Source organism: Candida parapsilosis, contig 006139 (assembly GCF_000182765.1).
Source record: "Candida parapsilosis strain CDC317 annotated contig 006139".
NCBI lineage: Eukaryota > Fungi > Ascomycota > Pichiomycetes > Serinales > Debaryomycetaceae > Lodderomyces > Lodderomyces parapsilosis.
In genome coordinates, this window is record NW_023503282.1 from 77,448 (window position 1) to 100,437 (window position 22,990).

The 22,990-nt window shown below is 39.0% G+C and overlaps 13 protein-coding genes across 13 annotated transcripts; 7 read left to right on the plus strand and 6 right to left on the minus strand. All coding sequences in view use genetic code 12, as the record gives it.

The window, feature by feature from the left end:
• Window positions 1–404: 404 nt before the first annotated feature.
• On the plus strand, window positions 405–632 carry CPAR2_500350 (uncharacterized protein; the record flags this gene model as incomplete). Its single annotated transcript, XM_036810438.1, has 1 exon — window positions 405–632. The coding sequence occupies one exon, from the start codon at window positions 405–407 to the stop codon at window positions 630–632; it is 228 nt and encodes a 75-aa protein (XP_036666974.1).
• Window positions 633–936: 304 nt separating this feature from the next.
• Window positions 937–4,239, plus strand: AMS1 (alpha-mannosidase; the record flags this gene model as incomplete). Its single annotated transcript, XM_036810439.1, has 1 exon — window positions 937–4,239. The coding sequence occupies one exon, from the start codon at window positions 937–939 to the stop codon at window positions 4,237–4,239; it is 3,303 nt and encodes a 1,100-aa protein (XP_036666975.1).
• A 125-nt stretch (window positions 4,240–4,364) lies between these two features.
• Window positions 4,365–6,521, plus strand: CPAR2_500370 (uncharacterized protein; the record flags this gene model as incomplete). The annotated part of the gene is made up of 1 exon (XM_036810440.1): window positions 4,365–6,521. One exon carries the CDS (start codon window positions 4,365–4,367, stop codon window positions 6,519–6,521), a length of 2,157 nt encoding a protein of 718 aa, XP_036666976.1.
• Window positions 6,522–7,080: 559 nt separating this feature from the next.
• Window positions 7,081–7,326, minus strand: CTA6 (Cta6p; the record flags this gene model as incomplete). The annotated part of the gene is made up of 1 exon (XM_036810441.1): window positions 7,081–7,326. The coding sequence occupies one exon, from the start codon at window positions 7,324–7,326 to the stop codon at window positions 7,081–7,083; it is 246 nt and encodes an 81-aa protein (XP_036666977.1).
• Window positions 7,327–7,481: 155 nt separating this feature from the next.
• On the minus strand, window positions 7,482–8,075 carry CPAR2_500390 (uncharacterized protein; the record flags this gene model as incomplete). Its single annotated transcript, XM_036810442.1, has 2 exons — window positions 7,482–7,933; window positions 8,063–8,075. The coding sequence occupies 2 exons, from the start codon at window positions 8,073–8,075 to the stop codon at window positions 7,482–7,484; spliced, it is 465 nt and encodes a 154-aa protein (XP_036666978.1).
• Window positions 8,076–8,810: 735 nt separating this feature from the next.
• YME1 (i-AAA protease) lies at window positions 8,811–10,688 on the minus strand (the record flags this gene model as incomplete). Its single annotated transcript, XM_036810443.1, has 1 exon — window positions 8,811–10,688. The coding sequence occupies one exon, from the start codon at window positions 10,686–10,688 to the stop codon at window positions 8,811–8,813; it is 1,878 nt and encodes a 625-aa protein (XP_036666979.1).
• Window positions 10,689–11,350: 662 nt separating this feature from the next.
• BRN1 (condensin subunit) lies at window positions 11,351–13,720 on the plus strand (the record flags this gene model as incomplete). Its single annotated transcript, XM_036810444.1, has 1 exon — window positions 11,351–13,720. One exon carries the CDS (start codon window positions 11,351–11,353, stop codon window positions 13,718–13,720), a length of 2,370 nt encoding a protein of 789 aa, XP_036666980.1.
• A 39-nt stretch (window positions 13,721–13,759) lies between these two features.
• Window positions 13,760–14,716, minus strand: CPAR2_500420 (uncharacterized protein; the record flags this gene model as incomplete). The annotated part of the gene is made up of 1 exon (XM_036810445.1): window positions 13,760–14,716. One exon carries the CDS (start codon window positions 14,714–14,716, stop codon window positions 13,760–13,762), a length of 957 nt encoding a protein of 318 aa, XP_036666981.1.
• A 93-nt stretch (window positions 14,717–14,809) lies between these two features.
• CPAR2_500430 (1-(5-phosphoribosyl)-5- ((5-phosphoribosylamino)methylideneamino)imidazole-4-carboxamide isomerase) lies at window positions 14,810–15,649 on the plus strand (the record flags this gene model as incomplete). Its single annotated transcript, XM_036810447.1, has 1 exon — window positions 14,810–15,649. One exon carries the CDS (start codon window positions 14,810–14,812, stop codon window positions 15,647–15,649), a length of 840 nt encoding a protein of 279 aa, XP_036666982.1.
• A 29-nt stretch (window positions 15,650–15,678) lies between these two features.
• Window positions 15,679–16,632, minus strand: CPAR2_500440 (DNA-directed RNA polymerase II core subunit; the record flags this gene model as incomplete). Its single annotated transcript, XM_036810448.1, has 1 exon — window positions 15,679–16,632. One exon carries the CDS (start codon window positions 16,630–16,632, stop codon window positions 15,679–15,681), a length of 954 nt encoding a protein of 317 aa, XP_036666983.1.
• A 162-nt stretch (window positions 16,633–16,794) lies between these two features.
• On the plus strand, window positions 16,795–17,229 carry CPAR2_500450 (uncharacterized protein; the record flags this gene model as incomplete). Its single annotated transcript, XM_036810449.1, has 1 exon — window positions 16,795–17,229. The coding sequence occupies one exon, from the start codon at window positions 16,795–16,797 to the stop codon at window positions 17,227–17,229; it is 435 nt and encodes a 144-aa protein (XP_036666984.1).
• Window positions 17,230–17,626: 397 nt separating this feature from the next.
• CPAR2_500460 (uncharacterized protein) lies at window positions 17,627–20,182 on the plus strand (the record flags this gene model as incomplete). The annotated part of the gene is made up of 1 exon (XM_036810450.1): window positions 17,627–20,182. The coding sequence occupies one exon, from the start codon at window positions 17,627–17,629 to the stop codon at window positions 20,180–20,182; it is 2,556 nt and encodes an 851-aa protein (XP_036666985.1).
• A 184-nt stretch (window positions 20,183–20,366) lies between these two features.
• On the minus strand, window positions 20,367–22,979 carry GYP2 (Gyp2p; the record flags this gene model as incomplete). Its single annotated transcript, XM_036810451.1, has 1 exon — window positions 20,367–22,979. One exon carries the CDS (start codon window positions 22,977–22,979, stop codon window positions 20,367–20,369), a length of 2,613 nt encoding a protein of 870 aa, XP_036666986.1.
• Between the last annotated feature and the right edge of the window lie 11 nt (window positions 22,980–22,990).

Below are 22,990 nucleotides of genomic sequence, written 5' to 3' on the forward strand. Positions count from 1 at the left end.
TATTGATGGAGTCTAATAGTTAGTTTGCTGTAAATAAAGAACAGAGGGTAGTGTACTATTGTCAAAAAGAGAATAGATAAGCTGAGTATTTACATGTTGTTACACAAAAACTCACAACTACTAACTAACTGACTAACTACTGTTGTAGTAACACAGCAACAACAACAACACAGAAAATGCTGTGGCGACTAAATTTGCCAAACACAATTTCGACATTTTGCCTTTAGACCAAAAAAAATTCACAATCTCCCTATCCTTTCTTCTTCTTTTGCTTCTTCTTTTAAGGAATAAAGATTAGACTATCAATTGCTGCTAGAGCTATACTCCAATCTCAACCAAAACACCCCTGCCGTTTCAATTACTCTTCAACAACAACAACAACAACAACAACAACAACAATAACTATGTCTGACGATAAAGGCTACATTGTCACTTTAAAAGATGACACTTCAGATAAGGAAGCTGAATCAATTAAAAACAAGATTAAAGATTTAGGAGGCAAGATTACTAATGAATTTAGCTTGATTAAAGGGTTTTCAATCAAGTTGCCAAAGATTCATGCTGATTCATTGCATAAGGAGAGTCCAAACATTGCTAGTGTTGAAGAAGATAAGGAAGTACACACTCAATAAAAAGAGGCCGCGTGTATGTATCGTTTGTTGTTTTTCTATCGTTTATATAATAGATGCAAGTAAATCCCAAGCTGTTTCAAGTGTAGTGTACCCATTGGGCGTAGTTAAATATAACCACTACTATGTAGTGTTTTGCTCTTGGAATTTTTAGTGCCGCTCAACTCTCACTCCACGTTTCCGCTTCCTTTTTTTTCTTCTCCGACAAAACTCTGAAACTCTCACCCCCTTAAATTTGTTTCCAACTAACAGTTAGTTCTTTTGACTACAGTTACCTTCTATTCCATCAACCAGCCAACAATAATCAATGGGATACGAAAATTTCAATCATCAACCAAACTTTAAACCAATTGACCACCTCTATGAAGCTCGATTGCGTCAATTCACCGACACCGGAGGCCAATACCCTAGTTTGAACTTGCCCAAATTTTATGACATTCATAGAACTGAAATTGGTAACTTACAAACTTGGAAAGTGCCCGATGACAAAGAAGGTAGGACTCAAAGACCATTATTTCGTGATATCAAGTTTGATGAAGTATCTTGGGAGCATATTGGATTAGGATACAATTTTGGACCCAGTTGGAAGACATTTTGGGTCAAATTCCACTTGGATATTCCTCAAGATTGGCTTAAATATGAAGGATTGGAAATTGAATGGGATTCCAGCTCCGAAGCATTGATTTATGATGCCAACGGTCTCCCCTTGCAAGCTTTTACTGGTGGTGATCGTAACTTGTTTGAAATTCCCGACAAGTTTAGAAAAACTGGTAGACAATTATTTTACATCGAAGTTGCTTGTAATGGAATGTTTGGTAATGGTGCTGATGGTGAACCAAATCCAAACAGATATTTCCGCTTGAACAAGGCTCATTTAGTGGTTCCTAATTTAGAAGCTAGACGTCTCTTTTGGGATTTTTGGATCTTGGGCGATGCAGCAAGAGAGTTCCCTGGCGGATGGCAAAAATATCAAGCAGCTGATGTTTGTACCAAGATTATGAATGCGTTTGATCCTGAAAATGTCGACTCAATTAAAGAGTGTCGTAAATTGGCTACTAAATTGCTCGGTGATAAGATCAATTCAGAAGCAGTGTTTAATGACTACCCAAACAAGAATAACAAACGTATTGATGTATTTGGCGTGGGAAACTGTCACATTGATACTGCTTGGGAATGGCCATTTGCTGAAACAAAGAGGAAAATTGTTAGGTCATGGACTACTCAATTGAAAATTGCTGACAAGTATCCCGAATATGTATTTGTAGCATCACAAATGCAACAATTCAAATGGTTGAAACAATCATATCCTGAAATTATTGACGATATAAAGGAAAAATTCAAGAGAAATCAATTTATCCCACTTGGTGGATCATGGGTTGAGAATGATACTAATTTACCCAACGGTGAATCTTTACTAAGACAATTTATCTTGGGACAACGATTTTCTCAAGCTGAATTTGGATTTAGGTCAAATATATTTTGGTTACCCGATACTTTTGGTTATAGCTCACAAATCCCACAAATTTGTCAATTATCCGGTATCGATCGGTTCTTGACACAAAAACTATCATGGAATAACATCAATACATTCCCACTCACTACATTCAACTGGAAGGGGATCAATGGATCTCAAGTATTGGTGCACATGCCTCCGGATAATACCTACACAGCAGCAGCAAACTTTGGTGATGTCCTGAGATCACAACATCAACACAAGAACTTAAGAGATGTACCAACTGGATTGTTACTTTATGGTTTTGGTGATGGTGGTGGTGGTCCAACCCCAGAAATGATTGAAAAATTGAGACGGTGTAGAGGTTTGAGTAACGAGGTGGGTTTACTTCCATCAGTGGCATTGGACGTTTCGATTGAGGATTTTTACGATCATTTGTTGGAGAAATCAAATAATGGACTGACGTTGCCCACTTGGACGGGTGAGATTTATCTTGAGTTTCATCGTGGTACTTATACAGTGCAAGCAAAGATCAAGAGACTTATGAGACAAGGTGAGATTAAGTTGCACGATTTGGAATTAGTTGCTGGTTTGGTTAGTCTCAAGAATAAGGATTACACTTACCCCTCCAAGGAGATTAACGATTTATGGGAAGATCTTTGTTTATGTCAGTTTCATGATGTATTGCCCGGTAGTTGCATTGGTATGGTTTACTATGAGGAAGTGTTTCCCATGTTGACAAGTTTATTAGAAAAAGCTGACAAGTTGATTTTCAAAGCCTTCGAAGCTTCAGGTAAACCTAAACGCAACGCAGTTGTCAATACTTTACCTTGGGATAGACACAATGAAATTGTTGAACTTAGTGAAGATGAGTCACCAGATTTGTACAAGACATTCAAGAAGGATGGACATATTACTGCCAATGGCAAGCTTCAATTGTCTATTGATTACATTTCGGGAGAGACCAAGGTGAACAAAAAAGTGAAATACCCTGCCAGCGTTGAATCCAACGACGAAGGTTACATTTTATCCAATGGGTTATTGGTGGCCAAAATCTCTTCAAATGGTGTTATTACTTCGCTTTATGATACAGTTGCTGAAAGAGAAATCATTGACAATACCGCCACTAAACAAACAATGCAAGGAAACAAAGTGGTTGGCGGTAACCAATACGTGTTGTTTGATGATGAACCTCTCAATTTCCCTGCTTGGGACACTGAGTTGTACTCTTTGGAAAAATTCAAGTTGTTGGATAATGCAAAGAGCAAGATTTTGTCCAATGATGCAATTGAGTCATCAATTGTTGTCACGCATGAAATCTCGCCCAACTCATCCATTGAAACTGTTATTTCATTACCTGGAATCAATGATGAAAATAGTATCAACAATTATGTCAAATTTTCATCAACTGTGCAATGGCATGAAACATACAAGTTTTTAAAAGTACAATTCCCAACAACAATCAATACTTCCTTGGATGCTAGTTATGAAACTCAATTTGGAATCACAAAGCGGCCTACTCATTACAATACCACTTGGGATGTGGCCAAGTTTGAAGTATGTCATCACAAATTTATGGATTTGAGTGAGTACAATTATGGTGTTTCAATTTTGAACAATAACAAATACGGTGGTTCAATCCATGGCAATTTGATTAGATTATCATTACTTAGAAGTGCAAAAGCCCCCGATAACAAAGCTGACATGGGCGAGCATAAATTTGAATATGCAATTTATCCACATCGTGGACCATTGGGTGTAAACACCGTGAAAGCCGGCTACAATTTCAACTACAAGTTGATTGCCAAAGCCATGGATACATCATATTTACACGCCGTTAAATTAAACACTGATGCCGATTCATCATCGTCATTGATTTTATCTCATATCAAACGTGGCGAGGATGATGTTGATGTGAGTCAGTATTCTCAATTATCCAAGAATGAAAAATCCATTGTGGTGAGAATTTATGAATCCTTGGGTGGGGTTGGTAAAGGAGAGTTGGTTATTGATGAAAAGTATTTCAAAGTTGATAAAGTTTTGAAAACGAATGGATTAGAAAATCAAGTGTTTGAAGAGTTGGAAGTGAAGAAGGGTGTTGTTGGCATCAATTTGAAAGGGTTCGAAATTGGTACTTTTAAAATTTTGTTAAAGTAGATGAAAACTTTGTTGGATTTTTTGACATTTTTGTATAGCTTTTTGTTTTTGTATTTTTGTGTTTGAAATATTTTTTGCATGTAGCGATGAGATTCACTCTTTCTTTATCGAACTACACCCCCCCAATGTCTATCACCCTAGTCCTTGAGGAGATCAAGACCTCCCCGTCTTCAATCATTCCAATACTATCCATCCTCCACCATGAGAATCACCACCTTGACCAAATCTCCAAATCAAATCTTTCGCATCTAATTTCTCGTACATTGCAATTGTGTCGATCACCAACAACTTACAACAAATGGTGTGGAATCAACATCATCAACGTGCTAATTGACAACTACACCATCTTGGCCAATGAAGGTGCCAACTTTATGACCACGTTGATTACAATCTTGGAGTCGTTCAACCACACCATTGATGACATTATTTTGAAATCTTGTATTGAATGTTTAAACAAATTGATAAAAGTGATTCGAAATAAACCAACATTGACAAGAGAGATATTGACACCGAAATTGAGCACCATTGTTGCACTCTATTTGAAGAACTTACAGTATGCGCCCAACTTGTGTATAAAGTCGCTTTATCAAATCATCAAGCATCATCCAACTACATTTAGACCATTTGCCAATAAATTTGGCGAGAAATTGTACACATTGATGCAGGATGATGGGTTTATCAAGTACCCAAGTGATTTACAATCCTCGATCTGCAAGGCATTGGCGATTTTACCCGTGGTGGAAAAGAATGAACCCGAAACCAAATGGGCAACGGATGTCGATCAAATCATTGCTGAAATCAAGGGTGTTGTTGAGATTTATGAGGAGTTTTTGAATTTTCGTGATGATTCAGAATTGAAGAAATTGATGCAAAAGTTGCCTCAATCACATGCCAAGGTGTTTTCGAGTTTGGAGATTGATTTGAATGATCCCAAGACCATTTTGCAAATTAGTTGTCGTATTGCCGTTTTGACAAAGTTGTTGGCAGCTTATTTGAATGAAGGTATTTCCAGTGTCAAGGTGCCTTTAGGTAAAGTGTTTGTCTTGATTGAAATGATTTGCGCAATCAATACGAGGTACTTGTCATTTAGAAGTGATGTACGAGATGAAGAAATCAGATCCTTGATTAAAACGACAATTCAGGTGAATTACCAAAGTGTACTTGGACTATTGAAACACCTTTTGGTGTTTAAAGGCTCTTTGATTCCTCATTTACCATCATTATGGTCCTCTATGGCCTATATTGTTCCCATGACCAAATCAGGCAAAGTATCATCAACTGACATTTGGAACAACGAGCCACTATTCCTAGACTTGTTGAGTTGCGTTGGTGACTATTTACAATTAACAGGTGTTGTGGCTGATAATACTTTATTGGTTCCATTTGTTAATGTTGCATTGATACTATCACAACCTAGAGCGGCTGCTCCAACTAAACCCAAGGATCAACCAGCGTCTACCTCTCAGCAAAAGAAACCCAAGAAAAAGAATGTTTCATCAGCCCCATTATCTGATATCTTATCCCATGAACATTTATTCACTCAATCACGTTCTAAAAGGTCAATAGAAGTGGTGAGAACGTTTATTGATCAAATTGTGAAAAGGTCTGAACTTTCACCTACTCAACACTACAAGGTTATGAAATGTATAATTCAAGAGTGCGTTGAAGCGGCAGCTAATAACTATGAAATTACAATACCTGACCCCTTCAGGGCGTTGTTGGGGAGTATAGTTTTGAACCCAGGATATGACAAGCACAATGTTTTGCCAATTATCTCTTCAATATTACCAAATGACCCATTGTTGAGTGTGTTTGTTAATCCCAGACTACCACCCTTACCACAACGTATCAGCGCTACGAGGGAACAAGATGTTGAATTTGATGACTTATCGGAACCGGAAGAGGACGCTCCAATGAGTACAAAAGAATCAGCAATTATGAAATTGATTGACGAGCAAAGGGAGCAAGAAAGAAAACACGAAAATGAGATTATTATTGGTTCCACTCATGTTTCTGATGCAAAAAGAGTAATGGACGAAGGGCAAGATAACGACAAAGAAAAGAAAAGAAAAGTGGAAACAGTTGCAGTAGATTTTTCATTCAAGCCAGAACCCTTCGAAAATGCTGCCAAAGTTGAAAAGATTGAGCCTGTTGTAGAGACAGAAGTGGCTACAGTTGTCACGACAAACTCGCCAACAAATCAAGATAATGCCGACGAGTCTGATTTCGAGATGCCCGAAATCAATATGGAGGACGACTCTGATGACGAGGGTGATGAATAATGCAAAGGGAGCGTTTTTAGTATTTGGCAAAGTGATGTAACAAACTCACATCTCTTATATACTGGTGATTTATCGATTGGATTTCCATTATGTGAGCACATGCAACGCCTAGTACCCCCTACAATACAAGCACCAAACGAAATAGATTGTGTTCCTGATTACATGGATATCCTCTCATCACTTCTTTCGTAATCTCCGTGCGGTTCAAATTTGTGAAATGCACCATCGAGTCCTGCCTTATTGTTTTATGAAACGCGTGGATTATGATATGTATTGAGTTCGTGGTTCTATGCTCAAAAAGAAAGCTACACAGAGTCTCCCCTTTATATGATGAGAAACAGGAGCCGCGAGCGAATAACTATGCGGAGAGTGAAGCATGGTAGTTCCTGTATACTATGAATAAAAACAATGACTTGAAGAAAGCAAGCCGGGTTGAAATGTGTTCATTACTTAATCGCTTCCACATTTCCAGGTTTATTAGTATATAAAACCCTGCACCTGCACCTGCACCTGCACCTGCACCTGCACCAAAAGCAGCACCGCCAGCACCATCAACCTCTCACAGTCCTCTACCTACTCCTGCGCCAAAGACTTGTGCACCTTGAAGTAGATCTTCATCGTCATTGTTCAGCAGTAATGGCAAATCTCTTCCATTTCTTGTGGTGGTGGCAATATTATTCTTGGTGGTGTTGATTTGTGGTGGTTCGATATCATCAAATGGCAATGGCTCATTGCGCCATGTCTCTATGTATGTAGCTATGTTTGGATTGGATAGATGTACGTAACTAAACGATCCGTCATTCATTGTTTGATATGGTGTCGTTGTATTTAGTGGGGAGTATTTTTTTTTCGCGATAAAATAGTGTGTAAAACGTACCTTATTCAATGATCAAAAAAATGTTCAATTACTACAGATGGCTTTAACTTACAGATTATGTTTTCTTTCCTATAAATTTCAACTTACTCTGACAATCCAATAACACCACAAGCTGGTCTAGCACCGGCGTGTCCAGTGGTCTTTGAATCCTCAAAACCACCTTTACCATAATCATCAGTACCAGCATGAACAACAACAGTTCTACCAAGAATACTGTTTTCACCAATCAATTTAATCAACAAATCTTGCTTGGTTCCCTTGGCAACACCTTGAGAATCAGTGGAAATGTTACCTAAATCACCAACGTGTCTTTCATCATCTTCTGGAGCACCGTGGGTCTTGCTAAATGGGTTGAAATGAGGACCAGCTGAGGTACATCCATTGGTGTTGTCACCAAATGCATGAACGTGGAATCCTCTCAATGCATTTGGGTCGTTACCGGAAATTTCCCAAGTGATTGTAGTTGGTTCCGATTCGGAAGTTTGTTCGAATCTAACGACTCCGGAAACGTTTGAGTCTCCTCTAAGTACGGCAACTAGGGAAATTGAGTTAGTATCAAGCTCAAAGAATGCAGTAAGCATCGATTTGGCTGGAGACGTGTTCACAGATGACTCAATTGACTCAATTGACTCATTTACCTACTCAATTGACTCACAAAACATACCTGCTTTAACCATTTTTCGATCAATTCTAGTGTGTGTGTGTGTGTTTTATCTATTGACAAAGAAATGTGTGGCAGAAACGTTGAGGAAAAGAGTTAAAAGGGGAGAGGCAATTCTATTTAAATAGAAACAAATTGGGAGCGAAAAAAGTGGAGTGTGTGAGCGTGCACCAATGACTAAAAATTTGTAAATTGCTGTGTTGTTTGTATGTGCACATGACGTTTCCCCATACCGAGCCACGGCTTTTGAAAAAGAACAGGGCAACGTGATCCACAGTTCATCAAACTTGGATGCTCCACCACTTCAGTAACAAGCCTGTCTTTATACGATGGCTGGGTCAGAAATTGGATCCAGTGTCCCCCCCTTTTTCCCTGGTCCAATTCCGACTTATCCGAGCGAAATGAAGTAATATTAGTCCCAGGTTTGTATTTAAAGTTTGAAGTGTGCGTTGGTCATGAACATCAAAAGAAGCTCTCGATAATTATGTCTGAGAAAAACAGGGATTCTTGAAAGGTATTTATACTTTCTTTGTCATATGGAATGGAGCAATCGTTTGAGCATATTTCCAATCTCCTAGTTTGAAACCTTGCAGGTTAAACCAACACAATAGTAACAAATTTGCTCATGCTTGTCACGTGTTAGTCACATGGGTAACACCACCAACAAATTGCAAAAGACTACTTTACATGTACTCCATTACATAAAACACATTTTTGTAATATTTGAAAACCTCTATACAATATTTCTTTCTTAATCCAGCTTTAAGCTCAACCCATCTCTAATCTTATCAGGACTAGACGACGAGGGCTTTTTAATAATGGTATTACTAACAGTTTTCTCCTTATTTATCGCTTCACCACGAACAATCTTATCCATTTCATCCTTGGTTAAAGTTTCATACTCCAATAAACCCTCAGCTAATCGTTGCAACTCCAATTTCTTATCCTGAAGTAATTTCCTAGTTCTGCTCTCTGATTCAATAAGATATTCCCGCACTTCATGATCAGCTAAATTCTTAATCTCAGGTGACCAACTTTCCCAATCATCACTCAACTTGACGGGTCCAATCTTGTCACTCATACCATAGGATAAAACCATTGCTCTTGCAACACCGGTAGCATTACTTAAATCGGATGAACATCCAGACGTGACATTTTCTTTTCCATTAATCATTTCTTCAGCAATTTTACCACCCATACAAACATCCAATCGGGCAAAACATTCTTTTTTGCTCATGTCAACTTTATCCATTTCTGGCAATTGAAATGTGATACCCAATGCTCTACCTCTTGGTAAAATGGTGGCTTTATACAAGGGAGTAGCACCAGCTGAAAACATAGCCATAATGGCATGTCCAGCTTCATGATATGCTGTATTGATTCTTGACTCTTCTGTTATAACCATCTTCTTTTTCGCTGCTCCCATAAGAATCTTGTCCTTGGCCCATTCAAAATGAGACATGTCAACAGCAGGGGCCGATAGTTGTGATGCATGAACAGCAGCTTGATTAACCAAGTTCATAAGTTCAGCACCACTTAATCCAGGAGTACCCCTGGCAATGATTGTAGGATCAACATTATCGGCAGTTTCAACATTACGCATGTGATGTTTCAATATATCAACACGACCCCTAACATCAGGTAAATCAACAATAACTTCCTTATCAAATCTCCCAGGTCTAGTCAATGCTTTGTCCAACGACTCAGGAAAATTGGTTGCCCCAATGATGATGATACCTTCAGTTTGACTGAATCCATCCAATTCAACTAACAATTGATTCAATGTTTGTTTAGCATATGCTTGATCCTTAGGGTTTCTTTTTCCTCCGATAGCATCCAACTCATCAATGAATATAATTGCTGGAGATTTCTCCCTTGCTTGCCCAAACAATTCACGAATTCTCTTGGCACCAACACCAACATACAATTCATCAAATTCAGATCCAGACATAAAGAAAAATGGAACACCAGCTTCACCAGCTGTTGCTCTTGCCAACAAAGTTTTACCGGTACCAGGTGGGCCCGTCAACAATACACCTTTGGGTAATTTACCACCCAATCCAGTAAATTTGGATGGATCTTTTAAAAAATCAACAATTTCCTCCAATTCAGCTCTGGCTTCATCACAACCTTGAACGTCAGAAAATCTAACTGTACTCTGGCTAACATCAACTGATTTATCATTCACTTCAGCGTTTTTGAAAATAGTACCATTTTCAACTAAATAGTTGAATGCATTAGTAGCACCATAAGTGATCAAAGCTATTGGAATCAACCATTTGAGCCATTTAGACAAAATTGTCAACAATGATTCACTGACAACAACGTGTACTGGTTCATATCTGGAGCCAAACCCATGAGGCAATCCACCAGCTGCCATAGGAGCAGCGTTACCTGATGCACCTTGAAAATTATTATTGTGTTGGTGCAAAGCATTTGCCACTTGTTCTGCTCTCCCCTTTTTACCAATCTTGTTCAAAGCATCTATATACAACTGAGTACACTCAGGTGATGCTGCAATTCCCGGTGTCTCATATCTTTGAACAACGATATGGGGATAGTTGTTTGCCAATAGTGACTTGTAAAACTCATATTGGGCATTTGCATTGTTTAAGTCGTTGTTTGCCATCTGTTCCTGTGATTGTAAAAGGGATATCGTTGAGTTGGATACTGATCTGCATAGTGTTACTGAATTTGCCGCTGAAAATCTTTGTAACGAGTGGCGTTGGTGTGCTCTATTATGACGCACTGCAGTAGCAAGATATGTTGACAAACATCTTGTTATAATAGTTTTGTTTGGTGATGATCTTTTAACTCCTTGAGCTAAAGGTAATATTCGAATCAAGTTGTTCATATAAAGTAAGTTGATTAGTGAGAGCTGATTGTGGATCCGTTTCTCTCTTTCTTTTTTTTTTTTTTTTTTTGAGCTTTTTTTCTTCTGTTGGTGAAATGCTGTGAGTGAGTGAGTGACGTACTTTCTCGTTAAGAATCTACCGGAAGCAAAAAGGTCATCACGTGATAGTACTTAGCACCTCGGTTATATATATCCGCACACTGCCAAATGGACAACAAAAGAGAAAGAATTTAACTTACTTGGCATAAAAAGACAGGAGACCTGCCTCTGATATCATTGCTCCACCGAAAGTACATCTTTAACTCAATTTACATGTTGCATCGTTTCTAAGGCACTCGAAATTGAGTGTCATTGAACTTATTTCTGTCGTATCATGCACATTCTTGACATTGGCTTTCTTCCTTTTTTGCGACATTGAAATCAAAAGCAACACCAAAATGCGTCAAACAAGTGTAAACAAAAAAAAGCCATCAACAGAGCCTGAGTCTATTGAACCAACACACGTTATGTCTGCCCAAGTGCTACCCAAGAAACGATCTAAAGGAGATAAAAGAGTCAATAGTCACCATATTCCATCCTCTGGCCATATAAGTCATCACAACTTCTCGCGACTGACACCACAACAACCACAACAACCAAATCGCATACTATCGGGCAATCAAAGTGGTAGTGCCAGTCGAAGAATAATACTGAATAGAGTGAGCTCACACACAAGACATGTTAGTCGTAGTTTGGCCCAAGATGACCTAAGTAATGAATCGTTTGAAGAAGCTGGCATTGGATTCAATGAGAATAAACACCAAATTTTATCAAATTTTGAAGAATGGATCAAAATGTCCACCGATAACAAGATCAATATCAAAAACTCGTGGCAATTTGCGTTGATTGATTATTTCCATGATTTAAACGTTATCAAAGATGGTGATCATATCAATTTTCAACGTGCCTCAGCTACTTTGGATGGATGTATAAAGATTTACTCAAACAGAATTGATTCCGCCGCTACGGAAACCGGGAAGTTATTGAGTGGGTTGGCCGCGAAGCAAAGCGAGAAATCTAGAAATGCTAATTCGGCAGATGAAGACGAAGAAGGATTGGATGATGGCGAAAGACTTGCATCGGATAACGAAGATGAAAATGAGGATGGAGCAAAAAAGAAGCGTAAAGTGAATAAAGTTGTTGAGTCTACACTTGTGGACTTTGACACAATAAGGATTAAAAAATTGGATCAAGAGTTGGCCATAGACCCCCTATTCAAAAAAGCATTGGCTGAATTTGACGAAGGTGGTGCTAAAAGTCTCTTGTTGAATACATTGAGTATTAATGCCTCGGGAAGAGTTGTATTTGATGCAACTTCAACTCAAAATGCTCAAGATAAGGAGGTTGTTGAGACACAAGACTTGACGAATGATGATGCTGAAGTTGACATTTCCGATTTAGGGAAGACCATATTTGAAGATCACATCCCCATTGAGGAAAGGACAATATGCCCCTCTCTCGGTGAATTTCGATCGGCTTTAGATGATCTAAACAAAGCCAAGAGTATACTCAATGATTTCAATACTCGAATGAATGATGTACAAGAAAATGAAGCTGACCAAAATGATTTCGATATGGACAATGATTTTGGATTTGATGATTTTGGCGATCAAGAAGGAGATGCCGATACCGCTCCCTCAAATGATCACGATCTTCTAAACCATGTCAATGCAAGTGTTTTGCAAAAATTATTTGAAGAGAAGTCTGATCCATATAGTACTCAAACCAAAACCAATACGGCATTATTGGATGAAGATTTGATGAATTATTTTGATGAGAAATTGAAAATAAGTTGGGCTGGTCCTGAGCATTGGAAAGTATCTGCTTTTAAAAAAGCAAACAATATTGATCAATTTGCCAAGGAGAAAAAACCAGACATAACTGCACCTACAAAGAAGAATAAGAAAACTGTTACAGCTATTGATTTTTTCAGTCTGGAAAATGTCGATGAGGATCTACTATTCAAACTGCATAGAGATCCTAATTTCATCAATTTGAAATCGATAAACATTTATGAAATTTACGATGCTGATACATTTGAAGAAATAAAGGAAAAGAATTTATTGCCTGATGATATCAAGTTCACATCCTCGAGGTTAGTCAGTTTGATTCAAAAGCCAAATACCCCGATTATGTATTTCCCCAAGAATCCTGTAGCGTATGATGACGCAACTGAACAAGCTAAATTGACCGATTCAAATTTCTTTGCCGAGCAGTATCAAGCTAGGGAGGCCCAAGATGCTGAAAACACGGATGACCGCGAAAGGCTAGCTCATTCATTCCATCAAGCAGAATATGAAGATTTCGATAACGATTACGATGGCATCGATTTCAATGATGCATTGGAAGATGTACCTGAAAATGGAGTTGCCGCCACCCACGATTCAAATTCAGTGGGCCCAGTATCAGAATCTCAATTAAACTCACAGCCAGCTGGAGTCATTGGTAAACGAAGGACCGAGTTTGTTAATTTTTCACGTGTTGCCAAAAGAGTCGATATAAAACTCTTGAAAGATAACATATGGAGAGCCATTACAGAAGGGGTTGCGGCATCGAATTCATCATCTAATGACAACAATGGCATATCCCAACGAGAGATCAAGTTCAATGAAGTAATCAAAAGAGTAAAGACAATGTACTCACCGGAACAAGTTAAGGAACTTTCCACCAGTTTTTGTTTTATTTGTGTTTTGCACTTGGCTAATGAACATGGTTTGACTATTGAAGGCAATGAAGGCAATGATAATTTGACAATCATAGGGGTGTAAAGGGAGAAAAAATATAGAGTCTGAATGTATTGTACTAATTTATCGTTTTTTACCAAACTTTTTCTTCCCCTGGTTATTGATCCGGTCAATGTCATTTTGCGATATAACCAATCCGTTTCTAGTTGATTTACCAACACCGTTAATCTTCAACCCACGCGGTCTTTTTGTTACTTTATTGTGCTTCTTACCAGCGCCTAATCGTTCACTTGATGAAGTTGATCCTCTTCCTGCATTCAAGTCTCTAACTTGTCCCTTTTTCAATTTTGATAGCACAATTCCCGCATTGCGTGCTTCTTTCTCGTACTTAGCTATCTTTTCATCTCGTTTTGCAATCATTCCCTTTCGCATATTCATTGGCATTGATTCTAGTTTCTTGTCTTTTGTTAAGTTAGTGGTGGACAATTCCTGGAGTCGTGAGGATAGCACTCGTTTACGAGATTTGCCTGTGGGGTCTTCGAAATCAATCGTTTTCAAAGTTAGATCCGCTCCACTGAATTGGGGATCTACGTTATTGGCTAATATGTGAGACTCTTTTAATAATCGTTGTAATTTTAAGTCATTTTCGAGATTGTCAGCCTCTTCTTTTGCCGTCTTGTTTGCTTGCTTGAGTGTCTGCTTGGAGGCACGTTTAGTGACATTCTCAATCTCAGCAAGTGTTGCTGCTCTTCCTGATTTTAGTAACTTTCGTTCAATTTTGGATGGGACAAGGTGGGGTACATCTGAAGTGGTTGTGTTGAGCTTGATTACCTTGGGTTTGGGTGGATTGTCCTCGCTGAACGTTATCTCCTCTTCCGATTCAGAAGAGTCTTCACCCTCGCTGGTAAACCCATCGAATTTATTCTCTTCCTCAGAATCTTCCAGTAATGAGCTTTCATCTTGATCCACCTCATCTAGTTTATCATCAAACCCAAGGTCACCAATAGACCCAAACTGGGCCTCGAAATTTCGTCTTTGTATTTCCAATGCTCTTCTGTACTCTGCATCTTCTTCACTCATGTTGAAGAAGAAACAAACTGTAAGATGATCTTCTCATGAGGTTTACGAAAAAAAAAAAAAAAAGAAAGCAGCATCAAAAGATTAGCTCCCACGATGACAAAGTTCAGAGGTTGTATAGATATCCATTCAGGTCAAGTCAAACAAATAGTAGGAGGCACTTTAACCCAAGATGATGTCAATTCCACTGCAAACACATCCAAAACGTTAGAGAATTTTGTACTGACGAAACCATCGTCATATTACGCTCAGTTGTATTCTGAGAATAACCTTCAAGGGTGTCATGTGATCAAGCTCGGTCTGAATCCAGAAAACGATAAAGCTGCTGAATTGGCATGCAAGACATGGCCTGGTGGCTTACAAGTTGGCGGAGGGATCCATTTGGAAAATGCACAAGGATGGGTCGATAAAGGTGCGTCGCATGTCATTATCACCAGTTGGCTCTTTTCCAAAAATGAAGAGACAGATAAAATGGAGCTCGATTTTGACAAGTTGAAGACTATTAGCAATAAAGTCGGTAAGAAGCACCTAATTGTGGACTTGAGTTGTCGAACTATCATCAACGACGATAGTGGGACTGTTTGGTACGTGGCAATGAATAAATGGCAAACAATTACAGGTAACCGATTGAGCCAAGACTTTTTGTTTAATGTGAGTAAATACTGTGACGAGTTGCTAATACACGCTGCCGATGTGGAAGGATTGTGCAAAGGTATTGATGAAAAGTTGGTTTCCAGTTTGGGTAGCTGGTGCCCTCCCAACTTTGAAGGTAAAATAGTCTACGCTGGAGGGGCAAAGTCGATCGAAGATCTTGAGCTTGTTAAAAGCTTGAGTAATGGGAAAGTCGACTTGACTTTTGGTAGTGCCCTTGATATCTTTGGAGGCAAACTCGTCAAGTTTGATGATTTGATAAAGTGGAATCAAAAAAATAATTGAACTCTATACACCCTATATATTCCCTATTTTCAATTCCATGTACCTCCACCGTATCCACTAGAGTTGCCGGAAGTAGTGCTTCCGCCATATGGTGTGGCACCGCCAATCATTGGCGTCTCTCCACCACGTCCATAGTCTGTTCTTCCATAAGTGGTGAACCCACCATCTGGAACATCACCTCCTTCTACTTTATCCTTGTCTAACTCTATAACAACCGAAGCCAATTTCTCTTGCAATGTTTTGATAGCTTGAATTACAACATCATTGGGAGCCAAACTTCCCACTGTTTCCACATCAAAATAAAAATCATTAGGTTTTGCCTTGTAATCAAATTTTTCTTCAGGGTCAGGTTGTTCTTCCCAATCACAATTTTTCGATTTAGGCCATTCTTCGTTAGCATCAACTTCGTACCAATAATCAGTGTGCTTTAGCTTGTTCCAGGGGTCGTATTCAAACCCTATAGCAGCACACGGGGACCATTTTGCATGTTCCTTTGCGATTCCCTTTTTAGCAATACAAGTTAGACGTAATTCTTGATGTTTCCTCAACTTGCAAATGATAGGGCCTCTCTCCATGTGGTCCCTATACACAGGCGTACCTAACAGGTAAGGACTCGGTGGCTTGAAAAGATCACTGGCGTAAACATTCATGGTTGAGTCTGTATCACATTTAGCCGTCAATTCTAATGTCACTGAACATTGGGGACAGTAGTTGTCACAGGTACAATCTCTTGAATACTTTAAATTCTCTATGTTTTCACTAACAAGCGGTATGAGCCCTAGTCTATGGGCCAAAAACTCGTCAGCGAGAACTGATGTGTTGACATCAATCTCGACCAAGTCGATGGCTAATGTGGGTACTTCAGCGAGCATGGTTCTTCTGAGGGCGTTGGCTACTGACAAATCGACATTTCCCAAAACAAAATCAACTCTATCCAACTCTCGTTCTCGTATAGTGATGGATGGTCCTTGTTCTCGCTCCATGATGTAGGTAAGTTATGTGTGATTGGTAGTATACCTTGAATGGTCGAGGATGTTTATTTTCCAACTTTTTTTTTTTTTTTTTTCAACTGAACTTTAATCTTCTCTGTTGACTTTATTACACCCTACCGAACCTACACATTTCCAAAGCACACGATCCTATCAATGTCATATACTATACCTGATTTAAGATTTGAGCAGTCGTTCATGCGACAACTAAACACCTACGCTGGAAATAAAGAAATTGAGGGAAAACACTCCATTTTCAATAAGAAGAATTACAATCCTTTGCCTAAATTGACTGATGGTGAGCTCGAGTTACTTAATGAAAACTTGGATAAGGAAGAGGAAGATTATTTGGAAGACCCGAAACCTTTGAAACCAATAACACCGAGAATAGTGATATTTGCCATCATCAAAGATCAAATTGTGCTACCGCTATTGCAGGGATTCTTTTTGACGGGACTTCTAATGTCAGTTCGTCCTGTCTTGGGATTACTAGTAAAGAATGGTCAACAAGCTGGCACTTGGGTTTCGAACTTATTGGGGCTAAACAGGTTGACGCTGGCGTCATCGAGGAGATATGCGCTGGGTATTTGAAGACAGGGGGCGCTTGAATACAAGAACACTCTCCATTTTAAATTAACACACTTGCTGCAAGGAAAACCGTTTGATATTACACTTCCTTTACTCGTTGTGGGCTAAGGCTCGCCCAACTTGCTCTTCCTCTGGTTGCTTCAAACTGCGCCAGTATTTTTAGTTACTTGTTCGTGTATAATGGCACAAAATGGCAAATTTCATCTGTCTCTTTCTCTCTCTCTCTCTCTCTCTCTGCTAATTCTATTTTTTTTTCCCGGAAATCTCTCCTTTTGGGATCGCAACCTAAAAATATATTGCATTCGACAAAAGCATCTCAACTTTTATTTCAATACAAACCCTCTAGCTACCCCCCAACTTATAGATCTGATATTCATTGAACCAATTGGGATAACGTGCAATGTTTTCAAGAAATAGGTCCTCGAGATCTTCACACGGCACAGCCTACACTGGTGTGAGCCAAAACACCAACAACACAAACAAGCCTAATTCGGGAGCTTTAGCTGCTGCTTTGACGATTGGTAATGCTATGAAGCAACAAAAGGGAAACCAAAGTGTTTCACGCTCACCATCTTTTCAATATCAGCAGCCAAATACTTCACAACAGAGGGTGTCATCTTTGAACAGCTCAAATGGAAGTCTTTTGAAAAGAGGATCGAAATCGAATATTCAGCTTCAACCACCACCGACGCATACAGCTTCTCAAAGACGCTTTTCAAATGGATCTTTCTCATCTCAGGGATCTAATCGAGGCAATTCCAGCCAAGCTGCGGCTTACTATAATTCACACCACCCTGAAGTGTACGATATTGACGATAGTTTCAATGATTCATATCTAGATGAGATTACTGAAGAGTCAACTCAAGTGTACTTGAACAATAAAGCAAAAATGCAAGATCTTAGATTGCCCACAGCAAATCTGAAATCGCAAGGTCAACCTAAAGTGGCTCCCCCAGTTCGAATGGTCAAAAAATATGTACCTAGTCCCACAGGGATCAAAATTATTGAGGTACCAGAATCAACTTTCCAAAAAGAAGTGGCTAGAAGCAATTCTATGAGATTGAATCCTATATCATCGAGATCTGGTTCATTGCGCAATATTGCCAACAAGAAACCCCCCTCAAGAGCAAGCTCATTGAATACCAGACTGCAACAGAGGCCAGCACAACAAGTGAGAAATGTCAGCACCCCATCAAAGATGCAATCAATGAGTGAAGACGTCAATTTGGAAGAATCTTTGGGAAAAGTCGATACAAACCAAGCCCATGAAGCTAAACTAAGAGCATTGGAGAAGGAAATTGAACACGAAAAGCAATTGGCAAAGGAACTCGAAGAAAAGAGATTGGAGTATGAAAGGTTGAGGGAGCAGAATTTAGCAAATGAGCGCAAACAGAAGGAATTTGAAAAGTCGTCGACTGAAAAGAACACTATAGAAAACAAAAAAGAATTCTCCAGTAGTTTGGACGATGAATATGTTCCTATTATTGAAAAAACAAAGGCTGTGGACGAGTTGGACAAGAAAAATCTTGCTGCAGAGGAAAAGGATGAGGAAATATTGATGGTAGATCAACATGAAGAGCAAGCTAGTGCAAATCTTCCTACGGAAAAGTCAGTTACCAATACACAGAGTCACGAGGATGAGCTAACAGACTCATCTGAGAATGAAGTTGTCTCTGTGGGTGAGATTGTCGCTTCTTCTTCGATAAGTGATCATTCAAGCTCTGTTGATGGTTCAGATATTGATGACAATATTCGTGTGGCGGTAGTTGTTGACAATGCTGAAAATGCACCACCTGGTTCCGAGTTGGAAAAATTAAGTGATATCGAAGTAGTTAGTGACAAAGATGATGAAGTTGATCCCACAAACAAATCAAGAAACTGGGCTACCGAAGAAGCTGATAGACTTGATGCCACAGAGGAAATGAATGTTATTGCTCAATACGAAGACTCTAAGGAGCCTCCACTAATTGTTGAGCCACGTTTGGCGGATGATGACCGCAACGCAGCTACCATCAATAGCAAGGTCGAAAGTGCCGACACGTTGTTGCCTCCAGCAGTTGCTACCGCGCTGAGCTCAAAATCATCTGTCTACTCAAATGACTCAACAAAGAAACCAATCAAGTCGGCAATGAAGTCGTCAAGCTCCTTTGCACAACTTCCTCAAAAACAAGGTCCAGCGGCACCACCACAGCCATCACATGCAACAATAAACAGCAATGCCGCTAAACAAGCATATTTGTCATTAACTACAGCAGAAAACACCAGGTTGAACTCACAACATGGTGGTGGTGCGTATCCGCTGTTTTCAACCACACCTCAATTCCAAAAGGCACCCGCCAAGAGATTGAGTCAACAGACATTGAGGAGACAACAACATCCACAGCAGCAACCACCACCATCATCACAATTCAGAATGTCAATGAGGCCACAATCAATGGTTGGCCCTATGCAGCAGCAACATCAACCACAACGTCAACAACTGAAGGGTGTTTCCGTATCAGATCTTTATGCAAAAGCACAATCAAGGCCCTTTTCTCAATTTCAGCCTCTGAAAAGACAATCTTCTTTTTCAAAGGAACCCAATGACGATGTTCCTGCTAGAAGTCCAAATAGAGAGCAACATGTTCCACAACAACAACAACAACAACAACAACAACAACAACAACAACAACGTCACCATCTACAACCACAATCAAAACCACTGCAGCATCAACCACAATCACAACCACAACCACTGCAGGGGAGGACCACTTTGAGAGATCTTCCTGGCCCTTCGAAAAATGGGTTCAAATCAAGATTTAATGACTCGGATGATGATGATGACATGCCAGCGGCAGCACTTCCAGCAGCAGTTCTGGATAGTTCACCAGTGGCTGCACCATCACCAGCTGCTCAGTCATCTCCACAAAAAAAGAAATTGGGTGGTAAACTTAAAAAGCTATTTAAGAGAAACTAGAATGACGATGATATTCTGGTGTATAGCCAAGTAGACTTTTCTAGTTCAATTCTTATCTTTTTCTTTTGCACAATTCTCAACTATTTAGGCTTTAATGTAGGCTTCTATCTCTCTTCTCTTGTTGTAATAACAATAAATATAAAAGAGATGAAAACTTACAAAGAATTCCATTCGCATTTAAATTCTAAATATCCAAGAGCAAATTCTTCTCTTTTTCATCAATCGATATCACACCAAAATCATCATCTCTTTCCTCCTCCTCTCTTGAATCCAGTCTCATTCTCACCTTGTTGGCAACCTTCTTTCCATCAGCTAAAAGCGCATCGAGCATTGATCTCATTGGGTTGACCTTGGCATCCAATGGTCGACCCAACTCCAACATCCACTCTCTTGAGAATAAAAGCTCATAACTTGGCTCAGCTAAAATTACCATACGAAATGTAGCAACATTGATATACAATGGATGCGATGGATCCAACGCCTTGTTTCTCTTTTCCTTGTCCTGGATAACCAAATCCTTGATTAGTAGTTCCTCCTCCACTGGTTGGGCATACTCGAATGCGCGATTGATAAAATTGCTTGCTGCTTGTAGGTACCTTTCATTTTGTTGTACAACAAGTTTCTCCTTGATTGAATCAATTTGAGATTGTAGTAGCTCGCCCTTTTCCGATTGCACTTTCGAAGCAGCTTCTGCAACTTCGTCTTCGATAGCTGAACGGGTAATTTCATCAAGCAACCGTCCCTCTGTCCAAGGCTTAGTTATGTACAATAGATCTTCCGAGATTTGCAATATACCTTCTCGGTCAATTTTGTTGTTATGTTTCGTATCATAAAGGTTGTAAAAGTTGGATATAGCCGTCATGAGATCAGGTTCAACTAATGAATTTAATCCCACCAACAAGTCAGCAAACGATAGTGCATGTTGGTTCTCTGAATCCCAGTGGTTGAATAATCTGTGCAAAAAATGATTGTCAGGAATCGAATCAATGTCAGTGTCATCAACCCAATCGCAAACCTCCGACAAAAATTTTACAAATGATTTAAAATCAATCGTACTTGAACCTGAACCCTTGGTGATGTTTGATGCTTCCACTTGTGAATAAAACCTATCATATAAAACATCGATGGTACTTTGTGGTATGTTTGGTGTTTTTGGCAAATGTCTAATCTCTGTGCGCTTGACAAAAGTGGAAATGTTCTGATAAATTGTATCTCTGTGTTTGGCCCTATGCAGGCGAATAGTTTCTTCATCTATGTTGGAAAATTCCTTAAACGACACCAAAAGCAAGTCTTGAAACTTGGTGATATTTCTATACTTTAATTGTGGTGAATTGGGATGTGCTGATGTATCCAAACTAAGAAAGTACTCCTTTATGATTGAAATAAAAGTTCCGTCATCTTCTGTTTTCAACAACTCTTCACCGTTAATCTTTAAGATGGCCAAGGCAACTTGAAACAAGGTCTTGGGTCCTTGCATGAAAAAAATATCCAATATTCTAAATGCAAACACTAGTGGCATAGATGACAAATACAATGACAAAAACCATGGCAATGAAACAACAGATAATTGAATATCATTCTTGCAAATATGTTCCCAAAGTACTGGCATGGTTGTTTCCACTAATGACTCAAACACTCTCTGGTCAAGTAATGTTCCGTACATTGTTTTGGAATAATATCCCGGTACGATTCTATCACACAACACATTCAAAGTCCAAAATGCTTGTTCCTCCGACATGTATATCAACAATGCTGCTACAACGATATTCATTGCTTGGCAATACCCAACTTCGGGATTTTTCCACGAAAAGGCGGTTAACACTTTCCTCAAACTTTCTATACCTTCTGAACTCTGATAAGCAGCATATTCGGGAAGCGACCTATTCAAGTCTTTTTCAATTTCCTCGATTGCAAACGATTTTTTGCCTTGGTTGTCAGTCAACAATTTGGTATATTCTTCTTGATGGTCTAATCTCAAATACATCGATCCACAACATAATTCCCAGATCTCCCCTCTCAATCTATTAGGTAAACCAACTCTAATCAACTTATAAAACATTGGTGTCTTGATCAATGATAGGTTTCGACCATTTTCTTTGAAAAAATCAAACCATAATTTAAGCTTAACTTTATCCTTGGACTCTTTGGCATTCCCTGGAAATTTGAACTTCAATCCTAACCCACCAGGAGGAGCATGCTCGATATCTTCATTCGATACTTTATTTTTTGATAAAATGTACTCAGAATAACATGTTTGGATAAATGGTTTAAGCTTTTTAATGTTTGTTTGGTTCTTTTTCAATGTCATTGATAAACATTGAGCAAATCTCTCATTGTCGGATCTGATCCCACCACTAAAGTAAAATTTGATGTGCAACCTGCTCACAGTAGTCAATGACAACACAAAGTTATAATCAAACGAAGCTGATTCTCTTTCCACTTTCTTGATGGTAGATAATTGCAATGTGAATGAACAATCTCTTGGATCTTGATTGTCTCTAAAAATCAAAAAGTGCTGGGTAAGATATAGCTTGCCTTGAAAGTTAAGCTCAAAATCATCGTCTTCAAGCTCACGGTATCGTTGAGGTCCTTTGGACTTTGAACTGGGTTCTAAATAGTCTGATCTGTATTGTATAACAACATTAGATTCTTGAATGATTCTCTCCTCCTCCGGAAGTTGAAACTTTTGACAAAACTTTTGTTCTTTGGTCAATCCGTCTCCTCCGACCTCTTTATTCAAAACCACTTCATTAAAGGTATTGATAGCTTTGTCTTTTAAACTTTCAAAGAATGCCATTTCTACAAAGA